This window comes from Podarcis gaigeae (genome assembly GCF_964106915.1).
Source record: "Podarcis gaigeae genome assembly, chromosome: 5".
Taxonomy (NCBI): domain Eukaryota; kingdom Metazoa; phylum Chordata; class Lepidosauria; order Squamata; family Lacertidae; genus Podarcis; species Podarcis gaigeae.
In genome coordinates, this window is record NC_139681.1 from 62,273,687 (window position 1) to 62,292,430 (window position 18,744).

The window sequence follows — 18,744 nt, forward strand, 5'->3', positions numbered from 1 at the left end:
CATGACAGCGTAACAGCATTCTCCCTACCTGGGTATCCAAGCAACTGGTACTCAAAAGCAGTGCCTGAAATGGAGGGAGAACATAAATAGTCGCTGATGACCTTATCGTTCATGAATTCGTATAAACCTCTTTTAAAGCCTGGCTACATCCTGTACTGTGTGCTGCGTAAAGAGGTACATTCTTTTGCCTGTCCTGAATCTTGATTTCTGCACAATTGGACTTCTTTTGGGATCACACAAACCTGGTCCGATACATAAATCCAGAATTAAAAATCTGTTCAAGTGCTCACAGCTGCTCCAAAGTGCCTTTTTCTGCCTTCTTCATTTGACTCTATGCTCGGGTTTTAGTAATTTTCCTACGAGGCAGTAATTTCTGTAGTGCAGTGCAAGTGTTTTTTATTACGGGAAAAACACTTGTGTTGTACTTTACAAACACTATTTTTCAACCAACTTTTTTTTAAAAAAAGGAAGATAATGTATATGCAAAGCAGCCCAAAGGGATCCTCTTGTTCCTTCTGGCAAATGACTATAGAAGCACCTCTTTGCTAAAGCAATCTAGGAAGCAACATAGAAAAAATGGCACCTAAGCATAGGGATGCAAGATCATTGATTTGACAGTCCTCTTATTACCAACATGAGTTATCCCCATTGCTTTATTAAATTTTTGAAGCTGCAGGAAATTAACAAAACAACTTTTAATGAAATGAAACAAAAAGTCTCCTTTAGAAACCAAGTATTCAGAGTATTAAATGGTATCAAATTGTTTCCCTGGGTAGTTTAACAAAATAAAAATTAAAAAATGGCATTTATTAATCAGCTCAATTTTTAATACACAGTTTAAGAATGTTGGCAGTGTAGAAGAAAATTAGTTTTTAAAACAAACCTGAATTTACCACCAGCAATACATTAAAGATCTGGAATCTCCAATAAGCAGTTCCAAAGAACAGTTGATTTTAATCACCAGCTACTGGAATACTGTTTAATATAGCTGTGAGATAGATTGAAATCATTCCCACATTTGGGGACCAAGGCATACTCATGACATATTGGAGCTCCAGAACTATACTAGTAGCTATCTTGGAAAAAAACAAAACAGTTCTACAGACATTTGCAGAAAATACCCAGGCAGTGGGAATAGCACTCCAGGCTTTTGGTTTGTTTGATTAGTCTTCTTACAGATACTGAAATAATAATTGGATTTACACTAATAAGTAAAGGTTAGAACACTGAAGAAGATAACGGCAGATCCCATTTGGTCCACACAAAAATCACAAATATTTAACTAATTATGTTTTAATAGGACATAGTAAACCTCAAAATTAAACACAGAATTCAGGAGTTTGGGCTGGCAAAAAAAAAAGAGACGAGAATACTAAAGAGCATTTTCCACCATTTACTCTCATTATCAAAAATATTTTTCAACTCTTCTTGCAAAACAGAAACAAAAAAAGTACATACGGAACACGTACATCACATCCTTCTTTCTATGGCTTTAACCCCCCCCCCCAAACACACACACCCTGCCCTACCCACAGAAAAGACAGGGGGGAAACAAACCAAAAAGCCAACAAAAACGCTATTTGACCACATTCACATAAAATGACACCATGGTACACTACAGAACAAAAAGGAGGCATCATCCAATTGGTGTCCAAAACCTTTTGCTTACTTTTCAGACCTAGTAACCATCATTGTACATGCTTTGTGCCAAATCCAAAGTGTCTAATGTCATAATTCCCTGGCAATGTCACTTAATGAACAACTAGATGGCAAATGTAAAGGAGTTTTAGAAATTCTGGCATCACTTCCCTTCAAACAGGTTATTGAACTATTGTCCTTAAAATAGCAGGGTAATCTTTTCCATTCTAGTCAGCCCATAGATACGCAAATTGAGGAACTCACATGCTAGACCAGAGGTAGCCAACATGGTGACCTTCAGGTGATGTAGATCACAACTCCCACCAGCCCCAGCCAGCGTGGTCAATGGTCAGGAATGTTGGGAGTTGCAATCTAACATCTGGATGCTACCACACTGGCTAACCCTGTTCTAGGCACACATCTCAACAATAGGAGGATTAATACAAAGTGGTATGTTTTCAACTTTATGGTTTGCTGTTTCTTTCATGGTATAACTGGAAATAAGCTAAAGACAAAAGCTTTTGTGTGGAGCAGGATGTAGAACAGCTCCAATGGGCTCCAAGATTAACTTGCAACATCCAACACACCAGTTCCATGCTTGGCACATCCCTGCTGTTCCAAACTTGGGCAGACAGCAGCATGTTAGTCACTTTCAACCAATGCCCTGCTGTGTCTCATCTTGGTGCATCCAGCTGGTGTCTAATCCCATCCAGGACTCCACCCAGATAGGAGCAGATTTATGCAAGCAAGGTGGGGGGGGAAACAGGCACTAGGATCTTGAAGTAGTAGCTGCATGGGAGGACCTCAGCAGAAAGGCAATGCCCTCACACAGTGTCATCATGCTGCTATTATTCCAAGCATGTTTGTGTGAAGCGGGAGGAGGTATGCTCTTGCCAACAGCTAAAAACTAACATATACAATGATGTCTCAGTAATTTTGGCATGAGAATTAAATTGCTTTTATTTTGTAGCTAACTAGCACATTCCAAAATATACATTACCTATTTCATAATGAACTCCACAATAATATCTTGAAGATTAGCGTTTACAGTATGACACATAATGCAAAAGACTAGTGACATCAATCTGCAAATTCTTCCAAAAATAATAATAAAATAATAAGAATAAGTCTTCAAAGGCTGCTTCATGACAATGGAACTTCTATTACTATTTCTGAAATATTACTCTAGAGAAAAAGAAACATATATTTGAGAATCTTGAGTGTTCAAATCGGACAGGAGGGCCCAGTTTCATAGTTTTCTTTGCTTCAGAACAGCAGACACTAGATGGAAAATTAAAATGACTTTAATTTTTGAACAAGTTTAAAGTGCTCAAGTACTAATCTCCCTATCCACAATAACGTGGCATTAGAAGACTGGCTGTGACATTTTTACTACAACTGCAGCATGAGCTTGACGCCGATTTCCTGCGACACTGACTCTAAAAATGGGTACATAATAAATTACCACAAGTGTGATGGACTGACTAGAAACCATTGCTGTATATTCAATCAATCTCTGATTAAGCACAAAGCATGAACTGGTACAAGGTCAATATTTGCCCAAAAGTAATTGTGTATTATAAATCATTTACATTAGCATTTGATCTGAAACTATGAGGTGCTGTAAGAACTAAAGACAGTTTCAGGGTAACTCCGCAATTACCGTCAAACTATTTCCCAGACACTAACACACAACATAGCAATGAAAAACACTTGATACAAGTGATCTATATGCAGGAGCTCCGGCAAGTTAAACAGAACCATAGCTGCCCTCAAAATGATAGCAGTCCCCCTACCAAAGGCAGGAGAGAAAGATCAAAAAGAAAAAAATTGACTCAGCAGTCATATCTCATGTCTATAGCTTCGTCCAAGTTCTTATCATCGTTTGTACTGGCAGCTAAAAACGTTGCTACTGGTGACCCTGTCATATTAATTACACTGGTACTTGTGCTGGCATTGCGCACGGCAATGCTTGTCACATTAATGCCCAAGGTAAGCCTAGTCTGCTCCAAGGCCTTTTCTGGCACTGCAAATGCCTCCAGTTTCTTCTCCCCATTAGCCATATATGAATTTTGGCAGCCACGGCATATGCAGTCTAAGCAAGCTTTACGGTTCGAGTAACAAGGACAGCGTTGGCCACGACATGTAAGAACACTTGGATTTTGGGTGGCTCGACCACATTTGCACCCCTTCTTTTCCTGTGGCTTTTTGTACACCGTTTTTGTGAGACCACCTGGCACATGACTGCCAGCTCTTGATTTTTTCAGCATTCCTGTTTTGGATTTCGGATGGGGTTTCTTGGCGGTGTGGTCTAGAGTCTTTTTTATGCCTTTATTTGCTAAGAGTACAGTTTTGCCTATTTTAGAAGCGGTGCCTCCATTTGGTACAGCTGCTACAGGCTGCAAAGACATCTTTGTATCCTGTTTCACTGTTACCGGGGCTGAGGCTCCCAACGTTGGGCCACGAAGGATGCTGGAAATGGGAAGAGGCTGAACCTTTTCACTGTCACTTTCGGAACGCGATCGCTTTCTATTTAATTTTACCGCCTTCGGTGTCACAGCTGTACATGAAATCCCATAAGGTGAAGCACCCATTGACATGAACATGCTATGGCTAGGAGGCGGAGGACAAAGCTGCAAAAAAGGGCCGTTGGATATATTGGTTTCCAAGCTATGTTGCAGATTAGGACCACAGACCTCTGTGTTGGAGTCCAAGCTCCGTAGCACTTCCTCAACACTAAGTAGAAGAGAATCACCAGGTTTGGTGGTGTCTTTGCTGAAACTGCAAGTATCACTGCTTGCCACACACAAATCACTAGGAGAAACAGCATCACAGATAGGCTGAAGACTGCTGGAAATAGCTTCAGTTTTTACATACTGTCCAGGCTGAAGATTGCTAGAAATATCGTCACTTTTTAAGCACTGGCCAGGCTGAAGATTGCTAGAATTATCATCAGTTTCTATGCACGGTGCAGGGCTACATACATCAACTGTATTTGCTTGTTCAGGAGAAGGAATATTTGCTCCAATTTTATCTACTGACAGCCCATTGCAATTGGGCAACCCATTAATAGTGGAGCCTTTCACATCAGACTCATGTGTGCTTTCAGGAACAGAAGAACGGCATGCTGGAGGCTCATTAGCATGCTCTGAGGTTGAAGGTGATGGGGAATGTGTGATACACAATGCAACGGCTTCATCAGATGTTTCTTCTGTGTCTTCATGGAGTGCAGCGCCATCTTTAAGCAAAGTCAATAGATCTGGAGAAGTCTCAGCAGCTTTTTTAATATCCCGTGCTAGTGGTGTTTGTGTAATGTACTCACATAGTTTTTTATAGCAATTCACTAGAATGCTTAACTGTTTATTTTCTTCAAACTGTTCATAGTCCTTGCACCAACTACACGATGGTTTCATCATCATCTTCTGGCCCTTACAGGTTTTGCATACATAATGCTGGCATGTGGAATTGGTGGGTGCAATCGGATCTTGCAGCAGATCTCCTAAAATAAAAATTAAAAAAGTATTTTAAAAACTCAGATATGTCACCAAACAAATATTCTCACTCTCAGTGCTCCACCATATTCACTTGGCTTTGCTACAATTAAAGCAAAGCCCAGGAGATTCTATACTTCTGCAATCATTGACAAATATTTGCTCATATTACAGAATTCTTGCAACCATCAGCAAATGACTGATCAAATCCCGCTCCTCCCATGTGTTCTCTGGTAGTTGCACCAAACTAGTGCTTATTAGAGTGGTATAAGCCCTTGAAAAATGCCCTGCACTTTTTTGGGCAAGGCATTGTAAATTCTTTGGCAAAAATTAAGTAAATTCAGCAAGGTGGCACAACTCTTTTAATATACTTATACCTTGGCAGCAGAAATGTACCTGCCCCTGCTGGAGAACTGAAAGTTTTTTGAATTAAGAATTTCACTGACTTTCACCAATCCTATTTTCAAATGGGAAAGGAAAAACAACATTGAGTCACAAGTAAGAAAAGAACAGAGGGCTACTTTCCACATTAGTTTTGTCAACAGAGATTAACAATTAGGTGAAAAAAACCATGTATTCCTTAATGTTCAAAAGGTGGCAAATTAGTGGGGTGGTTTACATATGTTTTTTAAATCACTTTTTTCAAACATAAATTATAAAAATAACACAAAGAATACAAGGTCTGTCCATTATCACTTCCATATCTTCCTTCACTCACTCACTACCTTGCAGCTCAAAAACCAGGAGACAGTAAGAAAGAGATTACTGCACGCAGTTGAAAAGCTATCAGATGTATCGGCTTTTCAATACTTTCAACATGTCAACCAAAAGATACCTGCACCTGCTATTTAATACTTTAGCTATAGTTGTGATATAAACCTGAAACATTCTCATAAATTCTTCACATGAAGCTTTGCTATGCGCTACGCTTACCCCATGAGTGCAGTCCCACCATGCAAGGCTGCTCTAGCTGATGAGAGTTCCAACGGGTCCACAACAAGGGGACAGAAAGTTGGAAGGGGCAGAAATCACACAAACAGTGAAGCATGAATTGTTGCTCTTTCTCCGCTTAGTGGCTAAGTTCCACAGTTCGTCTCTCTTCTAACCATATCATAGGGATATGTAGCAAGCAGCTAAGAAGAGAGGAAAAAGGCAGAGGAGAGGAGAGACAGAAAGAGCCAGTAGTATCTACCTTCAAAAAGAAATTACCATCCCCTCTAATGTTGCTCTCTGCCTCTTGGCAGGGATCCTTCAGAATACTCTACAAAAAGCTCACATGTGACAAGTATAATGTGTAGCTAGGCAATTAATGTTAAACAAACAATAAGAAATAGTCATCCAAGCAAAATGATGAAAGATGCTTAAAAATGGTCTGTGTGTATCATATAGTGTGTGTCACACACAAGCACAGATAGATATACAGAACTTGACGGTGCAAGTAAAGGACCTGAAACCCTTCCTCAGAAAATACAACAGAGGCAGTTACCTATTCTGTATTAAAGAAAGGAAGAAAAATAAACAATAAATGAAACAGCAAGTTATTAAAATGAGAAGAGCTGGAAATAAAAGAAGCAGCAGGCTAAGAAAAATTGCAAGTATACGCACAAAAATCAATTAGGGACAATTCAGTCTCCTGCTGCATCCTCCCTCCTGTGCACACACAGCTTGAACATGTGCATTTCTGCACATAGGAACAGACGATCATCCACTATGTTATTAATTTAAGGGAAAACAGTACATTTACTAAATGCCAACAGTAAGTTGAGCAATATAATTTTTAAAGAAAGCCGGCTTATTAGCAGCTTGCAATGCCTGAGCCCAATCTCCATCCCAGTTTACTACATTTATAAAAGTATAACCACCACAAAAGTAGTAGAGATTTTGTGAACAAAGTTACAGATAAGCTCTATACCTAACTTTTCTAAGAGCGTAAATGAGCTGGAAGCAATCTTAGGCAATACTACTATTAATGGCTCACTGAATTACAAACAACAAAACCCTGCTAATTGAGAGTTGAAATTTTAATGAAGGCAAATCAACTCTCAACTTAACACACTTAAAGGCAACCTGTGGACCACAGGTTATCATCATGAATCTTCTTCTGCTGTTATTTAACCAAATTTGCTGCTCCGCAGCCAATATAACCTCCAAATATGCTGTGATGTTGCCAATTATTACCCCAACCAACTATCCACTGATTTTAACTGCCCAGTGCCTTTATTTGATCCAGCACTATTTTTCTGCTGCCAACCAGAGTGCATGTGGTAGAGTGTCTACATCAGGGTAGTCCAATTTTTCATACCAAGTCAGTTGCAAGCGTACTTTGACACAGAACTTGCAGGCTGTGCACGGGGGTGGGAGAGGCAAAAAATGTACACACACACACACAGACACACACCCTAGGCCCTCATGCTGCCTTCCCTTAGCCAGCTAAGCAAGGCTTTGGGAAGGAGGCTCAAGGCTCTGTGGCAGGGTCCTAGAACCCCATACCTCCTTCTCAAAACTCGGAAAGTGAAAACTAAGCTTTGGGAAGGAGGCAGGTGTACTCTAGGACGCTGTCAGAATCCTCACACCTTCCCAAAGCCCAGTGCCTTTTTACCTAGCTTTGGAAAGGCAGTGGGGAGTCTTTTCTGGGGGTGGGGGTGTCAAATGTTCTTGAGGACTGCCAATAAAAGGCTTTGAGGGTCACATGAGGCCCTCAGGCCATGGGATAGACCACCCTGGTCTACATGGTGGTCTACCAAACACACTCTATGGTCAGACATTACAGCTGACTCAAGATCCCAACAGCTATTGAGGACAAACTAGGGAGCTATGCCGTATTGTAGTTCCCCAGTGGGTGCTTACAGTGGGTGCTGTCCCATCATGCATCCCACCAAGATAATACGGTTTAGGAACATGTGCAGAGGAGGGTGACCAAGATGAACAAGCCTTATGAGGAACAGATGAGGGAGTTGGGTACATTTAGCCTGGAAAAGAGGAGGTTGAGAGGGGATATGATAGCCATCTTCAAATAACTAAAGTGCTGTCACATGAAGGATGGAGCAAATGCCCACAAGAGGTGGATATAGTGTTGGATCAATCCATCAACCTCTGATGGATGATTTAGAAGGATTGGGTCCGGCATCACTTTTGCTGCGTGTGTGTATTTATACTCAGCAGAGTACAGTGGTGCCTCGCTAGACGAAATGAATTCGTTCCGCGATTCTCTTCGTCTAGCGGTTTTTTCGTCTTGCGAAGCAAGCCCATTGACATCTTAGCGGATTAGTGCTAGAGCTGTCAAGCGGCCTCCAGCGATCAGCTGTTAAGCGGCTTATCAGCGGAACAGCTGATAAGCGGCTTAGCGGCTTAGGAAAAGGGCAAAAAAAGCAAAAAAACCTGCGGGGGGGATGCAAGATTTTTTCGTCTTGTGAAGCAAACCCATAGGGAAATTCGTTTTGCGAAGCGCCTCCAAAACGGAAAACCCTTTCGTCTAGCGGGTTTTTCGTCTTGCGAGGCGTTCGTCTTGCGGGACACCACTGTATTTATACTCAGCAGAGTTACATCTCAATGCAGCTCCTTCCTTGGAAGTGTCTTCGGGGTTGAAGGTACACACAGTAGGCAATAAACACTCATGGATGCCATAAAGATTCAGTCAAGTGTAGAAGTTTACTTGATAGGCATAAAAGCATATTGGTAGCAAATATATATAGACATTGACCACTGCTGTGGTCAAGGCATGCTTAGAGTCCAACAAGAGTCCAAGACTCACTCTCTGTGTTTCTCTCACCACAAGACACAAGCAAGTGACTCACAGCAAGTTACAAGTTACACAGAACCATAGTTATCAGTACTTGCTGTCATACTGCGCAAGTCCAAAGAACAATTCCCACAAAAAATACCCTTGCATCAAAACAAACTCAGCCTTCTGCTGCTTCTTGAAATGACTTATCTGTTTCTGGAACAAATGATTCTCTCTCTCTCTCTCTCTCTCTCTCTCTCTCTCTCTCACACACACACACACACACACACACACACACACAGAGAGAGAGAATATCCAACATATGGATGCCCCTTCCTTGGAGTTTTTAAAGCGGAGGTTGGCTGATCATCTGCCAGGTATGATTTAGTTATGTATGACTGCACTAGATGACCTTCAGGGTCCCTTCCAACTCTACAATTCTATGATTCTATGTCACAACATCAATTAGCCAGCTTCAAAGGAAAGAAACATGAGTGCACACTAACTGTGCTCCCAGTTCTTTATTTTCTGCCTTTGAAGTCCAGCTTGAACTCAAGCCAGGTTGCGAAGGAAGATCCCTTTGTAAGCATGGACTGGCTACATTGGGTTGTTCAATTAGAAACTTTTTCTTTCAGTTGATTTCTGCAAAGTTGCTGCCCCTGCCAATTACTGCTTATAGCTGCAGTCTCCCTCAGTGTACTTTAAGACTCCTGATTGTCCCCTTGTCTTTACTGTCCCCATACCTGCTGTCAGTTAGGTGTGGTTTTCAGGAAATGGCCTCACAAGCCAATAGCACCCCTGCTAGGTCTAATCTGGCTACCAGGTTGAAGGTTCCCCATCACTGACCTAAAAGCAGACTGAAGGAATGATGTGCTAAATTGTTCACTGTACAATGATGTGCTAAATTGTACACTGTATCAAAGTTAAGTTGGAACTTTAATAAAAAGCTGAAAGCATATAAATCAAGTGAGGACACCAGACTCTTTCTGGCCCAAAACATACATTTCTCAGGGCCTTCCTCAGAGGAAGCTGTGAGCATAGCAGCATTCCACACAAAGAGGAGAAAGGGATTTGAGACTGCCATCACTATGATTTGAGCGCTTATACGTACTGAGGAGCTGACTTGCGAGAGAATTCCTAAAAAGGGTAGCAGGAGGGGAACTAATGGAAAGTGAGGAAGTGAGAGAAATGGAGCTGGCAACTGTTAAGGAAAAGCAGTCTTAAAATCGGTAGTAAGATTCAGTGCAGGACAATCACATTTAGTATCAAGCATCTCCTAAAAATATATTATATAGTTTTCTATGCAGATTCTAATTCTGGTTCTAAAAATGATCCTTATTCTGGTTATAAAATTTGAGTCCTGAATAAGAGCATTTTATAAAGTGGAGACTGGAAAAGTCAAGTTGGAAAAAATGTGAGAGCCGCAAGCCTAGCAGACAGGGAAAGTGAAGATCTAGGAGTAAAGGTAGGCACCCTTCAGACTTGCCTTATCAACTTTGATTTTTTACTAGAATCCTAAGAGCCACCAATTGTATCCATTTGCAAAAGATATATACTTAGAACGAAAATATTCTGAGTTCAAGTTTGTTTTGAGTACCAAAACTGAATTCAGCTCAAAATCCTATGCAATAATTGATTCTAATTACCCCACCACTCGATTTTTCTTCATTTCAGCAGTATAATTTTGGGGGTCATTTTGCTGTTGCCATTGTTAAATGACGGAGTCAGAAATCCTTACCAATCTACTGTGTCATCCAAATATTTTACAGTAGATCTGGATTTACCTTCTGCCTACTCTGGCAGTACAGAAATCCCCCTCTCAATTGCTGCTCAAGGGACTATTTTGTTTTGAAGGCTTCAGCAGACACTGACCAACCATGCAATAAAAGATGGATTTTCCTCTAAAACTACAGGAGCTTGTATTTTTTAAACAAATACAATATTGATGGAAAATATTGCACCATATCTTACATCACATGAAACAAAAGGAAAGCTACCTATTATGCATGCAATCCCCCTAATTGCTCATACAGTATTGTTTTCTTTTAGCTTGAAGTTTTACAGATTCCAGGCTTTGATAAAAACTAATACCAATGTGAGAACATTGACTTCCTCAAACACCACTTTAAAACTTCTCTAGAGCACTAAACTTTCCTCCATTTGCCCCATTTGATTGAAACAGACCCACCAGTAAACCTCCTTGTGCAGGATAATGTGACATTATGAAGTTATAGCCCTGCTGCAACTAACACAATGGGTTTTGCAGCATGATTGAACTGTCATGTTTGCGTAGCCATGTATTGTAACAATGTAACAATTTATGCTACATCACCACAAAATTGTCACTGTTGCAACTATGACACTGAAAGGTTAATAAGCAAGGGAATAGCAGTCACTAGGTTAATTAGGATCCTCCCCACCGTCTGAGGTCACATTTCCACTCACAGGGGAAAAAAGGTGTCATATCTACTATATTCAATGAACAGCCCTTGACACAAATCTGACACTGCCCTCCTCTCACACATTGCAGCACAGGATTCCAACCAGTTCATTTAGCAACCACAACACAGAACCAGCAGTATATGAGGTGCATGAGATCTGGGGATCAAGATGCCCAACATGTGCCTACATCACTCTGCCCTTGCACATATAATATGCAGTAGATTAAGTGTTATGGTGCAGCTCCACATAGACCATATTACTCTAAATCCTAGAATATATTTAGGCAATTGTCTCTAATCTTCCATTCTGTGTAAAAGTTTTTCCCCAGTCACCAATTGAACCAAACTCTCAAGAACAAAATAAGTACACCACCAGTTTTTTTTAAGACATCACAGATTAACCATGTATTCACTTAAAAACAAAGCTACTGTATGTTCATATGCTGCAAATCAGGCAACTGACACACTGGTTCTGTTCACATGTCACAATAAACAGATAAATCATGGCTTATTGTGAAGGGTAAGCTAAGAACAAACCTTAGCATTTAGTTGCGGCTTATTTGGAGAGACACAAACCATGAATTCTTGTTCACATGTAATGTTAATCTAAGCCTTGTGGTTTGTTTCTGCAGCAGGGTTTCCATTGTTGCAATGGATTCCTCTGTTGTGCAACACTGTATACAGCCTCATAATTCCAAATATAAAATATTGCCCTTTGAGTGCTCAACAAATAAGTTCTCTCCCCTACAGGAAGACATACAGTTGTACCAAATGACAAACAAAACTGTTCATTTCACAGAGAGCACATTCTTTGATTCTGTTTTATTAAAATTTATATCCTGCTTAATCAATGTGTGTTTCTGTAACAATAATAGCCTTTGAAATTTGGTTCTAACATGCCATCAATTCCATTCACCTTACATTTTAAACTGCATCCAAATCTCCATGACATACCATGCATCCTAGGCAGAGACCTATGGATTAGCACTTCCTGAACCCGTGTTTGAGGTGATGATTTGCAGAAGAGTCATTATTTCATCTTGGACTTTGTTCAGTACCAGGTTAACTATCATAAAAATATTGTTTGTGTATGAACAGTCATTGTAAACTAGGGAAGAGCTGGTATTCAACACATTTTTTTACCCATCAGTCCCAAGCAGAGGGTCTTCTCAGTAGTGGTGCCCTCCCTTTGGAACACCGTCCTATCAGATGTCAAGGAGATAAATAACTATGCAAATTTTAGAAGACACCCAAAAGCAGCCCTGTATTGGGAGGTTTTTAAGGTTTGATGTTTTATTATGTTTTTTATGTGTTAGAAGCCACCCCCAGTGGCTGAGGCAACCCAGTAAGATGGGTGAGGTTTAAATATAATATTATTATTTTTAAGCAATTATGGCTGCGCTATCATACAAATTATCAGTTCTTCCAGTTCTAAGAATTATGTCTAATTTAATTTCATTAATAAAAATCAATGTATTTCTATTTACTACCAGAATGTCCAGCTCCAACACAAATACCTTTCCTTACTAGTGTTTCCAACTTAATTACTTTGAAACCATCTGGAACAAAAGGGAAAATGTGTTAACAGACTTGAAAAAGGAGATACCTGGGAACTTTCTTATTGGCAGCAGGCCCAGTCCCAGTGGCCACTCACTTGGGGTCCCTTCCAACTCTACAACTCTATGATTCTAGGAGAACCAAAACACCTCAAATTGTTATTCTTATGTCCAATAGCAAAGGTAAGGTCAGGACCCTCCAGTCTATGGGCCAAATGTGGTCCCTCGGTCCCATCTATCAGGTCCTCCATCCTGACCCTTTGCCACTGGCATGGACTAGAAGGAATAACAAGAAGCTATGTTTAACATAGTGAGCATTACTGCAAGTATATACAGTAGCAATTAAAACTGCCCTTTTAAAGCAACCACAATAAAAGGAGACCACATAGGATTTCGACCAACAGTGAAAAGCACGATCCAGGTAAACTTGATCCTGTCAGCAACATCAAACAGAATGTTCATACTGATTCCAAAATTAAAGCATTTAAAGTTTAGCAATCCTACAGTAGATAGGGAATAAAATTTACTTTCAGAAAAGACCACAGAGCATTTGGTGTACAATGGAAAAAGTAATTTTCTAAAATCAAATTCAAGCCAGCTGTTTCTGCATCAAGCAATGGAGTAGCAAAATCTCAGTAAATCAAAATACACCTTGTATTAACGACTAAACAACAACAACATTCCAGTCAGGGGTGGAGCTACCTGCCCTAGCACAGGGAGTGGCGCGGGGACAGAGCTAGCCGGTCCATGGAGGCAGGGCTAGCCACCTAGCCGCCCCGCGCAGAGAGCATGGGAGGGGCACCGCTAACCGCCTGCCAGGATAGTGGGGGTGGCGCTGCTAGCTGCCCATGCAGCGAGCATGGAGGGATGGCATGGCGATGCCTAAACGGCCTCGGTCCTGTATACCTGAAGGAGCGTCTCCACCCCCATCGTTCAGCCCGGACTCTGAGATCCAGCGCCGAGGGCCTTCTGGTGGTTCCCTCATTGCGAGAAGTGAGGCTACAGGGAACCAGACAGAGGGCCTTCTCGGTAGCAGCGCCCGCCCTGTGGAACGCCCTCCCATCAGATGTCAAAGAGATAAAGAATTACCTGACGTTCAGAAGACATCTTAAGGCAGCCCTGTTCAGGGAAGTTTTTAATATGTAATGCTGTACGGTTTTTAACACTGATTGGGAGCCGCCCAGAGTGGCTGGGGAAAACTCAGCCAGATGGGCGGGGTATAAATAATAATTTTTATTATTATTATTATTATTATTATTATTATTATTATGTCACCCACCCTCACGGCTGACACCCGGTGCGTACCACACACCCCGCACCCGCCTTCCTTCGCCAGTGATTCCAGTCAGGGTTATTGCTAACCTACATTGGTCTGAGTCTTGTGCTTTTACAGTCATACCTCGGGTTGAAGTTGCTTCAGGTTCAGCGTTTTCGGGTTGCGCTCCACGGTGACCCAGAAGTAAGGGAACACGTTACTTCCGGGTTTCGCCGCTCGCTCAGACGCTCAAAATGATGACACGCGCATGCGCAGAAGCGGTGAATCGCAACCCGCACACACGCAGACACGGGTTGCATTCACTTCAGGATATGAACGGGGCTCTGGAACGGATCCCATTCACATCCAGAGGTACCACTGTATATTCGTTTCCAGTAGGTTTGTGCCAGCAAGAGCACCTGAACCCACAAAAACAACAAAGTGGATGTCTAGAAGGGTTTTTCTTGCTCTCAGATCGATTTCTCTTTGCTCTCTGGCATCTACCAAAAGTTTAAACATGCCCCTCCCCCTCCCATCTCATTGGTCACTCTCCCTTCCCTTCTCAAGCTACCCACAAAATGATGGAACAGTGAACTGTGGTGGATGTGCCATCGTGGCACAAAAATAAGGCTCCATTGCAAGAATCATTGTGATTTTTACAAGATATGCCCTTTGGAGAACTAGAGAGCTCAATTGGTTAGAGCATGATGCCAAGGTAGCAGGTTCAAGCCCCATATGAGACTACTGCATATCCCTGCATTGCAGGGGATTAGACTACATGATCGTCAGGGTCCCTTCCAACTCCACGATTCTATATTCCACACAACACTGATTCTATGATTCTATGTTGGCATCTGCCTGTCCCAAAAGACAATGGAGTGTGACTCCAGGGATGACATCAAACCACTGCATTAGCAGCACTGAAGTGACCTCCCCAGGCGCAAGCCTGGGCAGTATGTATGGAGGTCCTGGGCTGCCCAGACGACAAGACCCCCATCTAGGCCTCACTGATGTGGTCCAAAGGAAAAAAAAAGCAATAAGTTTGGCACCAGCTCGGCTGCAGGAGTTGCCAGAAAGAGGCATACAAAACACCATCCAACTGTCTTATTAGAGACTCCACTCTGGATTTGTGTATTGTTTACTTCTTAGCCTTTTCTTCTCCCAAAGATATCCCTATGAAACATCATTAAATTACAGCCGATATTGGTTTCTACTGATTGCACTGTAAAAACCAACTATCTAGTGCTTGCCAGAGCTACCATAGGACATGGATTTGTTCTGAAGATCTCCATTTTGTACCATGGTGGCAGTGACAAGCCTTGGATCTGTGTAGGTCCTTCTTCATGTGCCTCCACCACGAGCGGCCTGAAGGGTGGCAGCACATGAATGGGCCTTTTTCCGGTGGTTCCCTGTTTGTGGAATGCTCTCCCCAGTGAGGTTCACCTGGTACCTTCATTATAGACCTTTAGGCACCAGGCAAAAACATTCCTCTTTAACCAGGCCTTTGACTAATCAATCGACATCCAATGCCCTTTTAAAATGTGTTGGGGGGGTAATTCTTTTTTGTTTTTGTTTTGATTATGTATTTTGTGTTCTTACATTGTGATTTTATCTTGTGAACTGCTCTGAGACCTGCAGGTATATATACAGATTTTAATAATAGTAATAATAATAATATAGATCAATCCAAGGGGACATATCATCCAACAATTGATGGTGTCCTAGAGGAAGTTCCATGTAAAAATCATGAAAATACAAGAGGATCTGTTTTTAATCCAATTTCCATGTTTTCCCTTTTTCCATGCCCCACAGCAGCTATTTTGAAACTAGCGCCCACAAAATTCTCTCAGGATTCCACATACCCACAAGTCCAAAGGGTTTAGGATCACTGACCCATGTGCTAGCTTTGTCAGATTTTTCACCAATGTATCAGTTGTGTCAAATGCCAGCCCTATCACAAGGTTGAATCAGTTGCCTCAGGTACAAAGAGTTCCATGGACATAATGAAAAGGACATGTATTTAACCATATAGGGTGAAATCCAACATGGCATTATGGCAATCATTCTGCCAGTGCAACTATTTCTGCTAATGCAACAAAATGTTCTTCCCCCCTCTCCTCCCACCACACAACCCTGAAACCTACTCTAGGTGTTCCAACTCTCTGGAGCAAAAGGGGGGGGGGGGAGGCAGGGATTGCCACAACACAAGCATAAATCCTTGCACTGACAGGACAGGTTAGTAGAAAATCACCCATATTATTCCCCTTTCACAACAGAGTTTAAACACAGAACTTATGTTAAACTTTGTTTAATTCAATGTAAACCAATGGCTTTAATAGAATGCATGATCGTAGCAATAAGAAATGGATGTGTCGACTAAGTTTTGGGAATGACAAGTTATGCACTGCAGAGGACTAGGAACTACCTGAATTCTCTGCCTGAGATGCCATGGTGCCTCGAGTCAGCTCCATTCACTTATTCACTGGAGATGAACTTCAGAAGTTATGTTTTATTTTAAATTAATACCTTCAACATAATTGATAATTCTTTTTTTTAAAGGAATATGTGAATGAAGAGCTAAGCACCTGACACAGTCTAAAATTTGTTCCCTCTTGCAAAAAGCAATCTCACAAACTCTGTTCTAAATGGTAGCAGTTAAAATATTTAACCTATTTCTGCTAATTTTAAGATGCAATGACCAGAAGTTATCAGTACATTAATAAAGAGTGATTACAGAATATGTCACAATGTCCCTATGCAAGTTAAGACTGTTTACATTTTTTGAAGTCTGTACTCCTATGCTCAACCTTACAATGCAGGTTGTTCCATACTTTGGTTAGAGTGTTTCTTCACGCGAACGTCTGTTATCCAACTACCAAAACAAACTGAACACCATCAGTACAGGGATGACCTTACCCTTTCTTCCCAGTATACAACATTTTCCCTCAAGCTCTACTGCCTTGTTCACCAACTCAGCGAACATTATATCACTTCAAATGTGTTGCTACACAAAGCAAACACACTTTACATATTTAGCTTCCCAAATGCACTACTGCCAAAACTTTTAACTTCACAGAGTAACAGACCGACTACACACATATGCAAAACATTCTCATCCTCAGTCTAAACTTATGCCACACTAAAAGTGTTCGCCTGATATCTTATGGACGCCTACTTGGGAGTACAGGACCATAATAAAGCTTAATTTCAAGTAAGCATACACAGTTGGTCTTTAAGGTGTTAGGGGAAAAAAGTTTGCCCTAACAAATCAACATAGGCTATTCCGCTTGAGCGAACAGGCGAAGTATGGAACCCCATTAGGAAGAGTTATAAAAAGATCAAAGTTTTCAGAAGCCCATCTCGTCCACAGAGCGGCAAAGGAGGGACATGTGACTCGGGTTCTTGTTGTTGTCTGTGTCCCCCTCCTTCCCGGGGTGTCCCTGTCAGTGACAGCATTTACTCAAGGAGCCGGCAAGCCCATTTCCCGGTCAGTTTCAAGGAGACCGGGCGGCGGCAGGAGCGCGGAGAGGGGTCTTTCACAACTCTCGGGCGGGAAGAGCGAGTCGCCCTGCGGGGCGCGCGCGCCTCTCGGCTGCCAAGCGAGGTTTACCCGAAAAGGCGGCGGCGGAGGCTTTGCTCCCTGCCCATTTCCAAGTGGGTGTAGCGAGTGAGGCGAGCCCGAGCCAAAGGGACGGACGGAGGGAGGGAAAAGGAGGGTGCCGGCTCGCCCGCGGCCCAGAACAATAGAAAGCGCCTCACTCACCGCACACACAGCAAGAGAGCGACTGCCGGAAGTAGGGCAGCAGCTTGCCGATCTCGGCCAGGCACTGCGGGTCCTCTCCGGGGCCGTAGTTGAGCACCAGACGACTGGCGGAGATGTACAGGGCTGTAGCATTCACCGGGTTCATCGCAGACGCTGAGGCCGACGGCTCCGGGCTGAGAAGAAAGCGCGGCTCCGCGCCCGGGCAGGGCAGGCAGGCCGAGGGGCGGCTGCGCTCCTAGCCCCGCATCGAAGCGCCCTCACAGCCAGGGCCGGAGCCGGGGCCTGCTCCTCCTCCGCCGCCGCCTCCCCGCCGCCACCTCCCCCGCCGCAGCTCCTCTTCGCGCCGAGCGGCGGCGGCCCAGGCGGCTACTCCAGGCGGCCGGCCATGCCGGCCTTGCTCGCTCGCCCTCCCGGGGCGCCTCAGGCGGAGGGGAGGCCCCGCATGCGGGGGAGGGGCCGAGGCAGGATCCGCGAACCCAGCGCGCAGGGCGACGGCCCGGGCCCGGCTCTGGTAGGGGCGGGGGGGGGAGGCGCCTCCGCCCGGAGTTTCAGCGCCGCCGCATCACCGCGCGGCTCCCAGGGCCTCCTCCGTGGGGCCAACGGCTTCGCTACTCCCGGCCGTTCTCGGCGTCAGAACCATCCACCGCACCCCCCCAGCCCCAACGTCAATAGCAACCGTTAGATCCAACCGTCACTGCGTAGCCATCACCGCGGCCGCCTGGGTTCGCCACTGCGCATGCGCGGCCATTCCCTCTCTCTTTCCCTCTCTCTCAGCACACCCACCCCCTTCGCGTCTCGTCGGGCGCCCGAGCCGTCTTTCCCAAGCGAGCTGGGCGGGGCTCGGGAGGCGCTGAGCGAGCCCGACCAAGGCCCAGTGTC

The 18,744-nt window shown here is 43.3% G+C and overlaps 1 protein-coding gene across 4 annotated transcripts; it reads right to left on the reverse strand.

Annotated features, from left to right (window-relative positions):
• Nucleotides 1–1,379: 1,379 nt before the first annotated feature.
• On the reverse strand, nucleotides 1,380–18,592 carry MSL2 (MSL complex subunit 2). Of its 4 annotated transcripts, none has more exons than XM_083741853.1 (3): nucleotides 11,039–11,100; nucleotides 9,594–9,696; nucleotides 1,380–5,137 (listed from the first exon to the last, which is right to left on the reverse strand). In XM_083741853.1, exon 3 carries the CDS (start codon nucleotides 5,055–5,057, stop codon nucleotides 3,474–3,476), a length of 1,584 nt encoding a protein of 527 aa, XP_083597979.1. In that variant the 5' UTR covers nucleotides 5,058–5,137; nucleotides 9,594–9,696; nucleotides 11,039–11,100; the 3' UTR covers nucleotides 1,380–3,473. The 4 variants fall into 4 exon arrangements, with proteins under 4 accessions (XP_083597979.1, XP_083597977.1, XP_083597978.1 ...); XM_083741851.1 differs by having other exon boundaries at nucleotides 10,848–11,051; XM_083741852.1 differs by having other exon boundaries at nucleotides 11,035–11,050.
• Between the last annotated feature and the right edge of the window lie 152 nt (nucleotides 18,593–18,744).